At 46.3% G+C, this 15,015-nt stretch overlaps 1 protein-coding gene across 2 annotated transcripts in view; it reads right to left on the bottom strand.

Moving 5' to 3' along the window:
- Nucleotides 1-1,955: 1,955 nt before the first annotated feature.
- Nucleotides 1,956-15,015, bottom strand: part of Notch2 (notch receptor 2) — a 156,731-nt gene continuing 143,671 nt past the window's right edge. For both annotated transcript variants that reach the window (XM_029562266.1, XM_029562267.1), the window contains exons 27-35: nucleotides 13,518-13,865; nucleotides 12,607-12,749; nucleotides 12,281-12,491; nucleotides 11,598-11,694; nucleotides 10,218-10,383; nucleotides 9,139-9,440; nucleotides 8,063-8,210; nucleotides 7,336-7,433; nucleotides 1,956-6,386 (exon numbers count right to left, since the gene is read on the bottom strand). In XM_029562266.1, coding sequence (XP_029418126.1) covers nucleotides 4,998-6,386; nucleotides 7,336-7,433; nucleotides 8,063-8,210; nucleotides 9,139-9,440; nucleotides 10,218-10,383; nucleotides 11,598-11,694; nucleotides 12,281-12,491; nucleotides 12,607-12,749; nucleotides 13,518-13,865 — 2,902 coding nt within the window. In that variant the 3' untranslated portion in view covers nucleotides 1,956-4,997. The remainder of the gene's footprint in view (nucleotides 6,387-7,335; nucleotides 7,434-8,062; nucleotides 8,211-9,138; nucleotides 9,441-10,217; nucleotides 10,384-11,597; nucleotides 11,695-12,280; nucleotides 12,492-12,606; nucleotides 12,750-13,517; nucleotides 13,866-15,015) is intronic.

The following is a 15,015-nucleotide window of genomic DNA, read 5'->3' as shown; positions in this document are numbered from 1 at the left end:
AATAAATTGGTTTACCTGGGCCAACTGTATGGCCTTAAACACCCAAAAGGAAAGTATAACCAAAGATTAAATGGGCCAATATAACTTTTTAAGAGTCCATATGTATAGCTAAAGGCTACATAACAGGAAACAGTGCCAGACAGGAGATACCTTCTTTTGAGTTGTTGGCCAGGGTGGCCCAAGAAGAGACTCCTAGATAGTAACCCAGCATAGAACTGGGAAAATGAACAGCAGACCCCAATCTTATCTAAAGGAACATTGACAACTGATTGCTGCTAGATGAGGAACAGCTGACCCTCCTAAAACAAAGATCTCTAGATAGGCTGACTAGATTCACCAGATGGACAAGTAGTGGGGAACGGCTGGGGGTGCCGACAACACAGCAGACAGTAGCAGGGATGACAGAGTGTAAGGGCTCTAGTGCGGGGGGGTGCTATCTGGGGAGTGTATAGATGAATATGATTGTGTGGGATGTTCTCTGTGATACACACACACACTTGCTACGCAGCCAAGGATGCTCTTGAACTTCTGATCCTCCGGCCTCCACTTCCCAATTGCTGGGATTAAACATGCACCACCACACCTGTATTTTTACCTTCTCAATTAATCCTTTTGTAAATAACTCTTTGAATTATCCTAATTTTAGTGTGTCCACACTTTAAAGTTGGGGATGTTTTTAAATATTTTATGCCAAAAGAAAGAAAAGTTGCATTTTGTTTTCACACACACACCACACCTCCACAGGCACACCCCTCATATAGTCCACTGCTAGAAAACTTAAGCGTTTGAGGGACTAAGCATCTCACAGCTCCCTTGTGGTCCACATTTTGTAGAATGTGCCATTTACAGAGGGTTGTTCTGTTTATTCATCATCTCTGAAAGAGCAGCCAGCCCCAGGCTCTTGGGCTGTGAGGCTGCTCAGATGCATGACTGAGGGAGACAGCTCACTCTCTTCCTCAACGTGTTCATGATTTGAGTGTCCAAACCTATTGTTCCCACTCCCTCCACAATTAGGGCAAGGCTTCATGGTTGACAGTTGTAGAGGTACGCTGAGATCAACAGACCAGTGGCCCTCAGGCCAGATCCAAGGAGGAAAGTGTCCAGCAAGCAGGATTTAGTTCTGTGGAAGTCTTCAGGGGGAACTCCAGCACAGAGAGAATGGCCTGTGGGTGGTCGTCCTTTGGTTCTCATTCATTTTCAACGTAAGCCAATCTAAAACCCACATGGAAACAAATGTGTTTCGTGTAAAATTATAATACTTCCAGAATGACTGGTATGTGCCAGCAAACTGTGTTAAGACATTTGTGCAAATCCTGAATGAAGTCCCAGCGTCTGCTTACCTGAAACAAGTCCCAAGATATAAAATCAAGTACTTTAAACATAAGCTGTTACTATTTGTAACTATACACATGACTTAGAAGTCTCTGCAAAAGAATAAAATACAGAAATAAACTAAGTGTTGAGTTGCTATGAGACTGCTAATGTCACACATACACCATCAAGTATTCATATTCCAGTGACTCACTGATTGCCCTTATAATAAATGCGCTTATCAACACATTTATATCTAAAATATATATTTTATAATCCTATATATTATGTCCTACACAGAGTTTATAAAACAATGGCTTGATAAGTTTTACCTAACCCAAGTCCCCATCCTTGCTTTGGCAAACACTATCCATTTCCACTGGAATTCAGCAACTCTCTGTCAGTAGCTATGGTCAGGACATGGAGGTGTGACTGTGTACTATGATGCGCCTGCTTGGACGGGAACTTTTCCCTCAAAAGTATTTATTTATGATCAGACTAAAGGAGAAGATAAAGGAAGCCTAGTAGGTTTTTCAGGATTCCAAATGAAGATTACTTTTTTCTCCCCAGCTATAACACCTCGCAGCCATTGCTGTCAGACAAGGACACCAGGAACAGGAAATAAAAGTGCAATGTCACTGGGCTTGAGATGAACTTTTTTTATTTTGTGATAAAAATGCTTTCATATAAATTTCATCTTAAACTACTTTTAGAATGAAACTTTTAAAAGTAAAAACTGTGCACTTTCCTTCTTATTCTTAGGAAGATGCAGTCGTTTTACTGGTTACTGAGTTTCTCATACAAACAGATATATAATATCACTTTTAAGGGAAATGTACACAAGGAAGTTGCCATAGTACCAAACTGTTATCAGTGGGGGTCTCAGGACATACAATGTGTCCTTCCAAATAGTCCCATACATTCAATGCACTGGTTAAGGTCCAAATCCCCAAACCACACACCAACAGAACATTACACCTTTGGTTCTTTTCTATGCAAGACTTATGAACTACCAAGTTTAATAAGATGATGTCATGGACTTGAGCTCACAACGTTCACTAAAATCTTCAACTCATTCTTTCCTTCAAACTTCTCCCTCCCCCACCATCACACAAGTAAAAAAAGAGAAGATGCTTAAAATAAAAAAGAACAAATAAAAAACTATTCTCAAAGGCAGGAGGGAGTCAAAGAAAAGAGGAATTTATATAAAAAATTTAAAGGGATCTATGCATGGCATAAAAGATGTGTCCCATAAAACCTCAGCCTCCGATTCAGAACCCAAATGAGAAAGGGACCGTCCATCTCTCTCTCTCTTTTCTAGACACTATGCAGCTCAAGAGTTCTAAAGTCGAAGGGCTGGGTAAGCTACCTGCCTGGCAGTGCTGTCCTCCTCATCACCGGAGCTGCTGTCTGTGACAACAGCTTCATATTCCTCCCCACAAACCCCAAAGATGCAAGTTAAGGGACCCAAAAAGGAGAAACAGCTTCCCTGTGTTGGGGAAGGAGGAACATGTCACAGACCTGGTTCCTGGATTAGCGGTGGATACTCTTAGGCAGTGGCACTAGAGCTAGAGAAAGGGGAGGTCCACAGACGTCCACGGAGGTCCACCCACACAGGGTGTCCTAATATGGGACTAATTGATAGGTCTAAGGGTAGACAGTCACCGTGTAGAAAAAGAACATGTCTATACATCATGAAAGGGGATGGTAGTATGTTGCCACATGAGAAAATAAAATTGAATGAGCAAACTTTATCTGCCACAGATTGGAGCAGAAAAAACTGTTTTTGTTGATTCAAGGAATTTGGATGGAATTGAAAATCCCCCACCCATTTACAAAGACTGCCATGCCAACAGACACACAGGGTCAAAGACTGAGCAATGAGTGGGGAGCACTTATTTCAATTATCATGGGACTAAAGATCACTACTAAACCATAACAGAACAGGCAATCCATTAACTAATACCACACAAATACCCCAGCAGAACTAATTTTCCAGGTCATGGGTATCATGGCACTAGGTGGAAGTGATGGTGTGGCCATGCAGCCAATTATGAACTGACTGAGGAAGAAGAGGGAAACACTACCCCAAACTTTACAGTTAACTAAAATACTTCCGCTCTTGAGAGTCTGTGAAGTCTTTGAGACCACAGTACAGGAAGCAGATTCGGATGAGGTACAATCATAATCTGAACACAAGGACACTGATGAGAAGTCGGAGCCATCAATATCTGAAGTTGACTCTAGGGAGGAAGAAGTCCCAGTAAGTTTTTATTTAATTACCAAAACAGGAATGTCATGACTGCTTCAAAGGAAAAAGAAGGGCAGGAGAAGCCAGCAGAGGCTGCCTCGCACGAGCTCCAGGAAACCAGGCCCATGCTCCACTTCCTGAAGTTGACCATAGAAAACCCATGTCTTCAGTGATGATCTACTGTGTATACCAGCGACTCAGATCACACAGTGTAGAGGGAAACTGATAAATGGGCCTCTGATCTGAAAAAAAGCTGGGCTCGAAGATGACAGACACCAGGTCCCTTGACCCTAAGGAAGTGCAGCTCTGAACGGCAAGGGTGCACGAGGGATTTTCTTCACTGGGATGTATAAGGAGAGGCTCATGAGCTAAAACTAACTTCATCTGCTGGATGAGTGAGTCCTAAGATTTGATAAATGTGCTTCACAGTGGCAGTCAATGGAGGCCCTGCAGGTGGGCAAACGCTTCTTAACGAGCTAGCTTATCTTTTGGTCATTCCAACATTCATCCACCTTTTTTCCGGTTTACAAAAAAGGGCATTATCATAGTACCTAGGCTTCCAGGGGTAAAACTTTATACTGACTAGGGCAACAAACAGAAGAACATCAATGTAATTCCTCCTGGTGAGGCTTATATGAAACCCCACAAACAGGAAAGAGAATTAAGGTGCAATTCTGAAGGAATCTTCTACACCACCCCCAAATATTTTGCTCCCATTTTCCTTTTAGGAATGATACATGGAGATTGCAACACATGCATTTCCACAGAAACGTACTGTACAGGCCTAGGCTGAGAACCATAACCAAAGTAAACCCTGTGAGACTCCTTAGGATGCTGGGAAGATGGGAACAGGGGGGTGAAGCTGCTTTTCAGGGTAGGAATGATTAAAAGCACAAAGGTCTTGCCTATAATACATGGTGGGACCACAGCCATCGAGAGGTGCGAAAAGGAAAGCACCAGGTGAGGTTGAGACCATTTCCAAGACTGAGAAGATGAAATTGGTCTACTTGGGCAGGATTCGAGGGCACAATTCCCAGTCCGACTCTAGTGTACAATCTCCTCACGGATATAGTAGAAGCCCCCGGGGCTTAAAATGCCAAGCTGCAGGAAATGTCCGGGCTATAAAAGGCATCCATCTTATTCTCCAAATAGAAGAGAGAACCAGAGCCCCAGGGCTTGTGTTCATCTTGCATTCCCATGAACTTGGGCCTGATGGGCAATAGATTGATAGGAGGTGGGTTCTCCCCCCAAACCCCGCAGACACTCAGTGATGCTGAAAACTGCTTCTCACAAAAACATGGAAGTTCCGAGCATGTTCTCTCTCCTGCCTCCAAAAGCTGGTACAGAGTTTCTTCATTTCTCCTCCGGACGACCTTCATTTGTTCTTCAGCAGCACGTAGAATAGGCAGTTCTGTCCACAATGGAGGCAGACTCTTCATGCGTAAACCTGCATGTTGCTGTGTGGTGGCTCAGACATGTGTGTCCCAGGGCCCCGCCGACCTCCTCCAGCACTTCCAGGAGTAGGGCTGGTGGTCACATCTGACCAGTCAGAAGCAGAGTGTGGTGATGAGCTTGACCACTGGTCAGGAGACTCCGGGGATGGTGTCAGGTAGGGATGCTCACCCTGGAGGTGACCACTGTGATTGGGTGTTCGCTCAGCAGCATTTGAGGAAGCATAACTGTGCTGGGAAGGGGGTGTGGGGTACTTGCCCACTGAGGCTGGGAAAGGATGATAGGTTGGAACAATGGTCTGAGCTACCTGCCCATCCTGCTGGGGCATCATAGCAGGGGGAAAAGCCACACTGGGCAAATGGGCCATCTCTGGGATCTGGTACATAGGGGGCAAAGGGCCTGCTACAGGTGGAGGGCAGTTAGACTGCGGCTGGGAAGCCCCAGCTGCCTGGGCAATGCTGCCTTTTGGGATAAGCTGGAAAGTCACAATGGGGGGCAAAGGCTCCCGTTGGGTGGTGATGTGCTTCCCTTCGGGTGGCCTGCTCTGTGGAGCTATGCCAGGGTGGGAACCCTCGGCAGGAGCCAGGACCATGCCAAACATCTCATTGTACTGGGCCTCATTCACATCCATGCGGTGCATCCAGTCTGTTGGAACAGTGACTGGATGCAACCTGCCCGAGCTTCCTGCACTGCCACTGCTTGGGGGGACAATGTGGTGGTGGGACAGCAACTGGCTGACTGAGGGAAGCACTGTGCTAGCTCCAGGAGCCAAAGGCTGCATTTCATGAAGGTTAGAGAAAGACAATGCATGCTGGGCATGCACTGGGGCAGTGGGGGCAGCTGCGGCCAGCATAGGGTTGGGTGAAGCCTGTAAGATTCCAGGGGATGTGATCATGGGAGAAGACGTGGTATCAGAAACATATGTGTGGGGAGACTCTAGCGAGTCCACAGGGGATAAAGTCACTGAGCTCTCAGACAGCTGGACCTTCTCGCTCAGAGACTTCTTCCTCCTGCTTCCCTTGATATCCTTGGCCTCCTTGGCCAGGTTAGGGAGGCTAGTGGGCACAGTGCTCTTGGCGTTGGGCCGTCTAGATTTCTTGCCCATTGGGGTGTGCTTCAGGCTGAGGAAAGACCTGTTGGGCCCACAGAGGACAGGCGAGAGAGCAGAAGCCAGCACAGTGCCAGGGGGGCTCGGTGTCACATTGTACTCATCCAGGAGGCGAACAATGTCATGGTGCATGCGATCCCGAGCCACGTCCCGGGGAAGGCGGTCCATGTGGTCTGTGATGTCCCGATTGGCAAAATGGTCTAACAGGATCTTAGCTGCTTCATAACTTCCCTCCCGGGCAGCAAGAAACAAAGGTGTCTCTTCCTGTAGAAAGACCCAAGAACCACATTTTTAATAATACTCAGAGAACATGAGTATTCTCTCAATTTTTATTTTTTCATATTCTCTTTAGATTTTTTTTTCCTAGGTGCTGTCCCTATGAATTTTTAAATTATTATTTTTTTATTTTATGTGTATGAGCGTTATGCCTGTATGTCTGTAAGTGCACCTATGTCATGCAATGCCCACAGAGGTCAGAAGAGGGCATCGGATCCCCTGGAACTGGAGTTATGGATGGTTGTTATCTGCCATGTGGGTGCTGGGAATCGATCCCAGGTCCTCTGCAAGAGCAGGCAGTGCTCTTAACTACTGAGCTATCTCTCCAGCCCCCCTTATGAAATTTTAATTCAACAGCTATGCTGTGCATCTTCCTATAAACTGAATGCACATCTGTGATTCACGTGTAAATCTCCTCTGCCTTTGAGCCAGAGATGTGCTTAGAAGAGTGCTGCACTTACCGTGAAAAGCTAACAGGGAAAAGAAGTTACAGATCAGAAATGATGGAGGAAACTACAACACGTAAAGAACTTGGAAAATGGGAGAAAGAGTAAAAGACAGAAGGGATGAAACATGCAAGAAAGAACTAAAATACAGGAGAACTAATGAGAGAAGATAAAGGAAGGGAGGGAAGCAGACAGACAACTCAGTAAGGAAAAGCAAACAGGAAAACATTACAGTATCCAAGGACAGAAAGAGAAAAAACTTGGTCACACCAAGTTCTTTTCAGGACAGTGTGATGACTGAACAGGCAGAGGGCTCCATCCCAAACCTGCTCCAGATGAACCCCATATCTGCCTTCAGGCTCTTGGGACCTGGTTCCTGGCCAGGTTCCATAGGTGTCTATGCTTATCTGATGAGAAGCTGGGTGTAGACTGGAAGAGCCTAGTGGACAAGGCGTTACTACAAGTGCCCTCAGGCTCCTCGCTCTCCCCACCTTGTTGTCCTGCATGTCTCGATTGGCCCCATTCTTCAGCAGCAGAAGAGTCGCCTCCACATTATTGACAGCAGCAGCCCAGTGCAGAGCAGATTTTCCTGCAGGGGAAATAATGCTGTAAGTACACAGAGGAGTGGAAGGGGACATTCTACTCCTGGTATAAGGAAAGCATCCTGAGTTTTATAAGGAAACCTGGAACTGCCCAGACAGCAGCAGGAAGCCTAGGAAGCCTAGGAACAGAGTTCTACCTTCCTTTCCCTGGATTCTCAGAATACTTCAGAATAGGTGGACACCTCTAGGTGAATGGTCACTGGCATGTGGTATACATGTCCTCCACATGGCAGAACTTACCCTTCACATATTGAAAATAGTAACTCATTTATTACACACCAAGTGTCTACTTAGGATATTTTACAACCCTCATAGTGAGTCCACTCATAAATTCCCGTATCAAATGCGGTAAGGTTAAGAACATACATAGGTAAAGTTTTCATGGACCTCCTTTGAGGTCCAAGAACCCACACACCCACACCCACACCCACAATCCCTTCTTGCCTTAATCTAGGGACCCCTCCCCCTGCCTCAGTCCTCTCAGTCTACCATATTGAAGGACGGATGAAAAGATGAATTGCCAATGGATTCAGATCTAGAAAGTTCTTTCTCAGAGTTGTGTAACTACTCTCTTCCTTAGAGACATGCTTTGGAGGTAGGACTCCCCAGTCCCTACCGTGGTCATCCACTGCATTCACGTCAGCTTGGCAGTTGATCAGTTCTGCCACCATTCCCTCCACAGCCAGGCGGGCTGCCAGGATCAGGGGGGTGGTACCGTCATTCATTCTGGCATCCAGATCAGTTACTCGGTTGCGGATCAGAATCTAGAAGAGAAGCATAGAAAAGAGAGACCCTTGGATGAGGGAAAAGACTGAAGCTAAGAAAAGAAACACCAGCATCCTGACAGGCTAGACTGTACATTCCAGGAGGGCAGCAAACTCTTACTATCTCTGTGTCCTAGATGCTATGATGGCTAATCATTAAACATGTGTTGAATGAATGAATGAATGAATGAATGAATGAACAAACCAACCAATAATGAGTGGTCAAAACATTCTGACACATGTAAGCTGACACTTTTCTACTCGGGAAGGTGTGAAATGTGGAGAAACAGCACAACTTCAATCATGTGTACAGCCTGAGGTCATCCAGAATGCTTCCAATTTCCTCATCAGGTTAAAATGTAAGGGGCATCAAGGGGACACTGTCAACTCTTGTCCAGAAAACTGCCAATGATCATCTGGAAGCCCACAGACAGGCAGATCTAGAGGAAGCGTTAACACTAATTGAAGGCTTTGGACCAGTTATGAATCCCATCTGATCTGTGCATCTGGGAGGCATCTTTGCACATCAAAATACTGCGGACCAAGAATCAGAAGCCTGTTTTTGACTGAATCCATCTCTGGTCACACATAGCAGGTTAGTTAACTTGCCTCCTTTTCAGTCAAGCATGACTAACCTCTCAAAGAATTACTGAATGAGTTCAATGAGATACTAAGTGCTTTAGTAAAGCTAAAACATTACAGACATATAAAAGTTCTTATTTATTTGTGCATAGGCAGATATGCATGTGTCACAGCACGAATGTGGAGTTCAGAGGATAACCTGTGGGAATAAGTTCTCTCCATCTACCATGTGCATCCTGGGGATTGAACTCAGGTCACTGGACTTGGTGGCAGGTGCAATAATCCACTGAGCCATCTTGTCAGCCCTAAAAGTTCTTCTTATTCAAACCCACTCTACGTTCTTTACCTGGAAGACACCCTGGGCATCTGCTGCCACTGCGGCATGGAGAGGGCAGCGGCCCATGTTGTCCTGAGCATTGGCATCTGCGCCTGCATCCAGGAGGCGCTTGGCAGCATCAGCCCGTGAGTAGCGGGCTGCAAGGTGGAGGGCCATTTCACCAGTCCGGTCTGTCTGGGCCTGAAGGCTGGCACCCTGGTAGACCAAGTCTGTGATGATATTGGCAGAGGAGTCTTCTGCATCTTCATCTTCATCACTCAGATCCGAGCTGCCTCCCCGGAGAGAAGCCAACATCAATGGGGTACAGCCATCTGTAGGAAAGGAAAATCCCAAAGAGCATTGAGAAAGGAGAAGGAAATTAACTCTATTGCTGGAACAGTTCTACCGAGTAAAGTCATGCTTATAGGAAGTGAGTTCCCTGTGGTTTTGCTTGATAATGTCACTTAAATACAGAGTCATGGGAAAGTAGAATTCTCTGAGCTGGGGGCTCTTCTCTAAGCCAAGTATGCTTTCCTGCTCAAATTTAAGTGTGAGTCTATTTTTCACTGGACAACATCTTATATATACAGTATTAATAAAATTGTACACATAAGATATTAACTACATTAGTTCTCTATCCTCTGCTTTGGGACACCATTTTTCCATCCTCCTAAAATCTTACCTATTTAATCAACCTGTTTGTCAATATGCTGCACAGGAAGCAATGTGCAGTTTTTCCCTTTCCTCTGAATTCATAACTTTTTAATAAAAATTTAAATTTCAGTATTGTGTGTGTATGCATGTTATGTGTGTATGGGTATGAATGTGCCATAGCACACATGTAGAAGCCAGAGGACAACTATGTCCTACCTTACATGGGTTCTAGGGATCAAACTTAGGTCATGAGGTTTTCATGACAAGTGCTTTTACCCACGGAGCTATCTCGCTGTCCCTGAGTTCATAAGTTCTGTATGGCTATATTCCTCCCACATTCATTTCCTCAAGCGGACTTAGTGATTTCAGAAGGGGCATGGTCAGGAAACACAGAGACAGCCACACAGAAGCAGAAAGGCTCTGCTGAGTGCAGGGGGAAGGCCCACCATGCTGACCTGGGCCTCGGACATTCACATCTAGCACATCCACCTCCTGCTCTGCCTGTGGAGGAGTAAGAGCCAGAGACGGGGTCCGACGGATGTCTGCAGCTTCAAGATGCTGCTGTGTCCATGGGCGACGATCAATCGGGTCATCTTCTGAGAGCAAAGCCTCGTCTTCGGCCTGGATGAAGAAACAGTCTTCCTTCATCAATCTGACCCCACCATTAGTGCCAGCAAGGGGCAGGGCCAGAGTCTCCCAGCGTCTTTTCAAACCTCTTCTGGCTCTATCATTGACCACCTCAGCTTCCCACCACCTCAGCTGTGGTTCCCACTTGGCTCTGTGCATCATCTGGACAATTCTCGCACCACGCCGTCCCAAACTCCAGGCCCCAGCCCTAAGATGCGACTTGTAGATCCTCAAAGAATCATACTCTCACCTTTGGGTCCCGCCTGCTTCTTCTATCTATATGTAGTTAAATATAGATTCCACATGAGAGAAAATGTGGTATTTTGGCTGTCTTTCAACTGTAAGGTTCTTGAGAAGAGGGAATCAGCCTTGTTCAAGGCTGCACTTAACACAGTATTCATCACAGAGCAAGCACAGAGATTAAAAAAAAATCATGCTAATTTAAAAGCAGCTGCCCTTTACTAAATTCTTAGTGATAGAAAACAGGGAAGGGACATTATAGCAATTCCTGTACTGATTCCTCACAACTGGTAAAGACATTATTATTTCCATTTTATAGATAAAGATAATTAAATACAAACAGGTTTTAAGTAACTGCCATGAAGTAGCAGACTTTTGAAGCTGAGCTCAGTTCTGACCGAAACTAAAGCAATGTGTTTTTATTTGTGTGTTTTGTTTTGGAGACAGGGATATGCTATATAGCTCCAGCTGACCTCAAACTTGAGATTCTCCTGCCTCAGCCTCCTCAAGTGCTGGAATCACATCCAGCTTAAAGCTGTTCTTAACTATCATGCTCTAATAGAAACTAGCCATGAGGGTAAGTCTCCATCTTAGATCAGCATCATCTCAATCTGCCTCTCACGCCACAGGATTTTAGGTTCCTCGGTTTAAGCTGTGGAGCCTTCAAAGTCAATGGCTGGCTTTCCTCACTGTTTAATTCCACCTGTTCTCACCGAAGCACCCAGGGATGTAGTCATAAAGGCATCTGAGTACTCACACCAGCCCTAACCTAACAAACATTCGCGGGTCACTTGATACAGGAGGCGTGCTTGCTTTACTATTTTAAGAGCTCTTATTGAAAAACATAGGTCATGTAAAAGGGCCTTGCTGTTCACAGGACTCCAGAAGAGTCACTGTCTGGGAAAGATACAGATTTGGAATGTGATACATGATGCCTTGACAATTTAGCTCTGCCCAGGCTGGCTTACCTTGGCTTTCTTCGGCTGGGGTCCTTCATCATCTACCCAGTGTTCACTTGTTCCAGAACCAATCAGGTTAGCCTCTGAGGCTTGCACTGAGAGATTTCTGATATGATTATTCGGGGAAGAAACAAGAGTAGAGGTTATGGCTAAACGGATACGGCAGATTTCACCACTGCTTCTGCTTCCACACTCCCAGGCTATCCTCTGACTTCACAGCATCCTGGCCCCAAAGGATGGGCAGTATATTTAATTTTTAAAAATTCCATTATTTATTTATGTGTGTGTGTGTGTGTGTGTGTGTGTGTGTGTGTGTATGACAACGTGCAGAAGATGGTTCTCTCCACATGGGTCCTGGGGCTGGAACCTACGTCATCAGGCTTGGGAGTGGGCGCCTTTAACTGTTAAGCCATCTCACCAGCACCAATGGGCAGTATTTTTTATACAACATTTGTGAGCATTCATCTTTTCCCTTCCCAAAAAAGGATGCTTCAACTCGGAAGCTGAGTGCCACTGTAATAGTGTGTACACACAAAGATGCGCCCAGACTCAGAGACTCAAACAAGCAGTTCAGAGTCGTGGTCAGAGTGACTAATGGCCGGTTTAGAATCTGAAATCGTCATTCTATACAGTGCTCTTCTTTCACCGCTTCTTATCACTGTGAATAATGGCTTATTGGCAAACTGTCTTACTTCAGGCCCACAGCATCCTGTCCCACAGGCTCCCGACGCTTGTGATTGCTTGAGTCCCGACGAAGGGTGAAACCCTCAGGCAGCCAGAGGAAGCCGTGCTTCCGCTTTCGTTTGGCCATGATTACCCCCAGCAGGATGAAGAACAGGATGACGACAATGGCCACAGCAAGGAGGTAGAGAAGCTGAGTGCTTTTTGGAGCCTCGGATTCACCTGCAAGTTCAAAGACAGGGATGGTGCTACATAAACATCAACCTCTTAATGTCAGCAAGGGTGAACCCAGTGATGTCCCTCTCAACCCTTTCCTGTGAACACCAATGCCACTCACTGAAGACAGACACAAGAGGGTACGACAGAGTCCCCTGGATGGCGTGAGAAGCCAGGAGAGCAGCTGCTGCATCTGTGTTCTTGAAGCACTGGTCTGAATCTTGAACACACTGGCGGTTGTCAATTTCCAGAAATACCTTAGAGCTGTGGGGTTTCAAGGGAAAGAGGAAAAGGGGCAATGGTGAGTTGAAATGAAGTTGGGTCTGGCAGGTTTGGTCAGAAAGGCCTATGTGGCCCCTCCTTCCCTCCTTCTGCATCAAGCTTTCCACCTCTGGGATACTGCCTTCAAAAATAATTCCGAAACTATAATCCTTCTAATGCTAAACACTGATTCCCACCTAGGACGGCTTACCTCCTGTATTCTGGCTGACCTAAACCTTCTGACTGAGGCAATGCCTAACAAGGAGAAAGCTGGGGAAGTGCGGACTCAGTGCTCTCCTCTGGTAGGTTCAGTCGTCTGCCAACCACCCAGTAGCCTTCGTGCTGTGATGAAGATATGCCGCAGTGTGCTGGGGCCCTTATTCTTCTGTGTGTCTATACTAGTGTTTCAGCAAGCTGAAGGGCCAAAAACTGTAGGCTACACCAACCAACAGTGGGATGGGAATGACAACAACTGAAGATTACTGTTCTGGTCAGACACAGTGGGAAGAAGGGTCTTGAAAACAAGACAATGAGGAACTCTAGAAAAGTGCCAGATTCCTGAAGACCTCCCTAACACCCACCTCCTACTTGCTCCAGCTCACTTTTTTGGACCCCTCAATCAAGGCAGATCTTTATCCTTAAACATAAGTACTGGGATAAGTTGTGTGCCTTAAATGGAGGGTCGTTCTACTTGTTTAAGCTTGCTGTTTTGATTGATTGGGTGATGACCTGTGCTGTGGTTCACCTTTAAGCTGAGGAACCCGAACCTACCCAGCCACCTCTTGCTCTTGCTCATCAGGAAGCGACCTGCGTGCCATCCTCTGCTTCTTCAAGGCAGCTGGCTTCTCTCCGTAGTAGGGATACACCATGAGGGCGCCCTGTGAGTCTCGTTTAATGCGCAGGTTGGTGTGGAGCAGGGTGCCCAGTGCCCTCAAGAAGCTACGAGAATCCTGCAGCAGCTGTTCAGGGGGCAGGAGCACCACAATAACCAGGGTGCCCTCCGCCAGGTTCTCGGGCTGGTCCGCAGCACAGTCCAGACCATCCCAGCCACACTCCTCGCTGTTGCATCCCTGGTCACAGTGGTTGTCTTTGAAGTGGTCTGCACAGTATTTGTCATACCTGGGCGGGGGAGAAAAAGAATAGGGAAAGGGGCTCAGAAGAGACCGGGACTCTACTTACTTTTCCACTGGGAATGACTGTGTGCTTTTCTTATCTATCTTTCGTGGTTTCAATGCGCAGAAAAGATTTTTTGACTCATTCACCCCAACATGGTCACTCGACACTATCACTGTAAGGGTCTAGTGGGTCCCACATAGTCGACAGCCTTGTGAAGTCAGATTTTTAGACGGGGCTACATACTTGAAACCAAAAGCAACTTAGTTATCCGCTGCTCTCTTGGGTGAAAGGCACCCAAGGTCACTCCAGAACCTTGGACTTTCAGGCAGTGCCGTATGGAGAGGTGTGCCAATATAGCCCATTTCTTTCTCTTTCAGGAGTGAGGACAACTCCAGAAGGGAAGGACCAGACGGAGGCACAATACCGGATATGGGATACAACTGTACAGTCTCTTACAAATGTCAAGAAAACTCTGGGCATGGTGGTGCATGCCTATTAATCCCAGCACTCAGGGAGTAGAAGTTAGGAGGATCAGGAGTTCAAGGCCAGCCTGTGCTATGTGAGATCCTGTCTCAAAGCAAACACACACACATGCACATAATAGCAGCAACAACTAAAATGGCAGGCAAAAGTCTCAGAACCCCCAAATGTAAATGAAACACAAACCAGTCACCTACCCTCCTTTCTCCCTGTCCCCAACCCCCCTGATATTTGTACCACTGGTCAAAAAATGTGTGCTTTTGCAAGTTCTTTAACCGTCCAGGAAAGATCATTAAAGCCTATGCCTCAAGGCTCTTGAGAATTAACTAGGGTAAAATCAGATGCAATGGTTAATAGGGAAGTTACTATATAGACCATCAAACATCCCGTATCTGTGACACTGATACCCAGGAGAGCTAAGTTTGTGCTTCCAAGTTAATCTAGATGGAAAAAAACTAGTCGTAAGGAAAGGAACAAGTGAAGAGAGAGAGAGGTACAGACCTGTCCATCCATCCTGCGCAGGTTAGGCGGGAGGCTGCCCAAGAGTGGCTACACCACTTCCAAAGTTATTTCCCCCAGGAAGTCTGGAGAGCAGGTGGGAAGGCAGAGATAGGCAGAGAGAGGGGGTGGTTATGCAACGAGCAATCCCGGCCCTCTGTCAGCAAGGGAGAGC

The sequence above is a fragment of the Nannospalax galili genome, unplaced genomic scaffold (genome assembly GCF_000622305.1).
Source record: "Nannospalax galili isolate Female #2095 unplaced genomic scaffold, S.galili_v1.0 scaffold455, whole genome shotgun sequence".
NCBI lineage: Eukaryota > Metazoa > Chordata > Mammalia > Rodentia > Spalacidae > Nannospalax > Nannospalax galili.
Note: the sequence above shows the minus strand (reverse complement) of the source record. Positions and strands in the feature narration are given on the sequence as shown.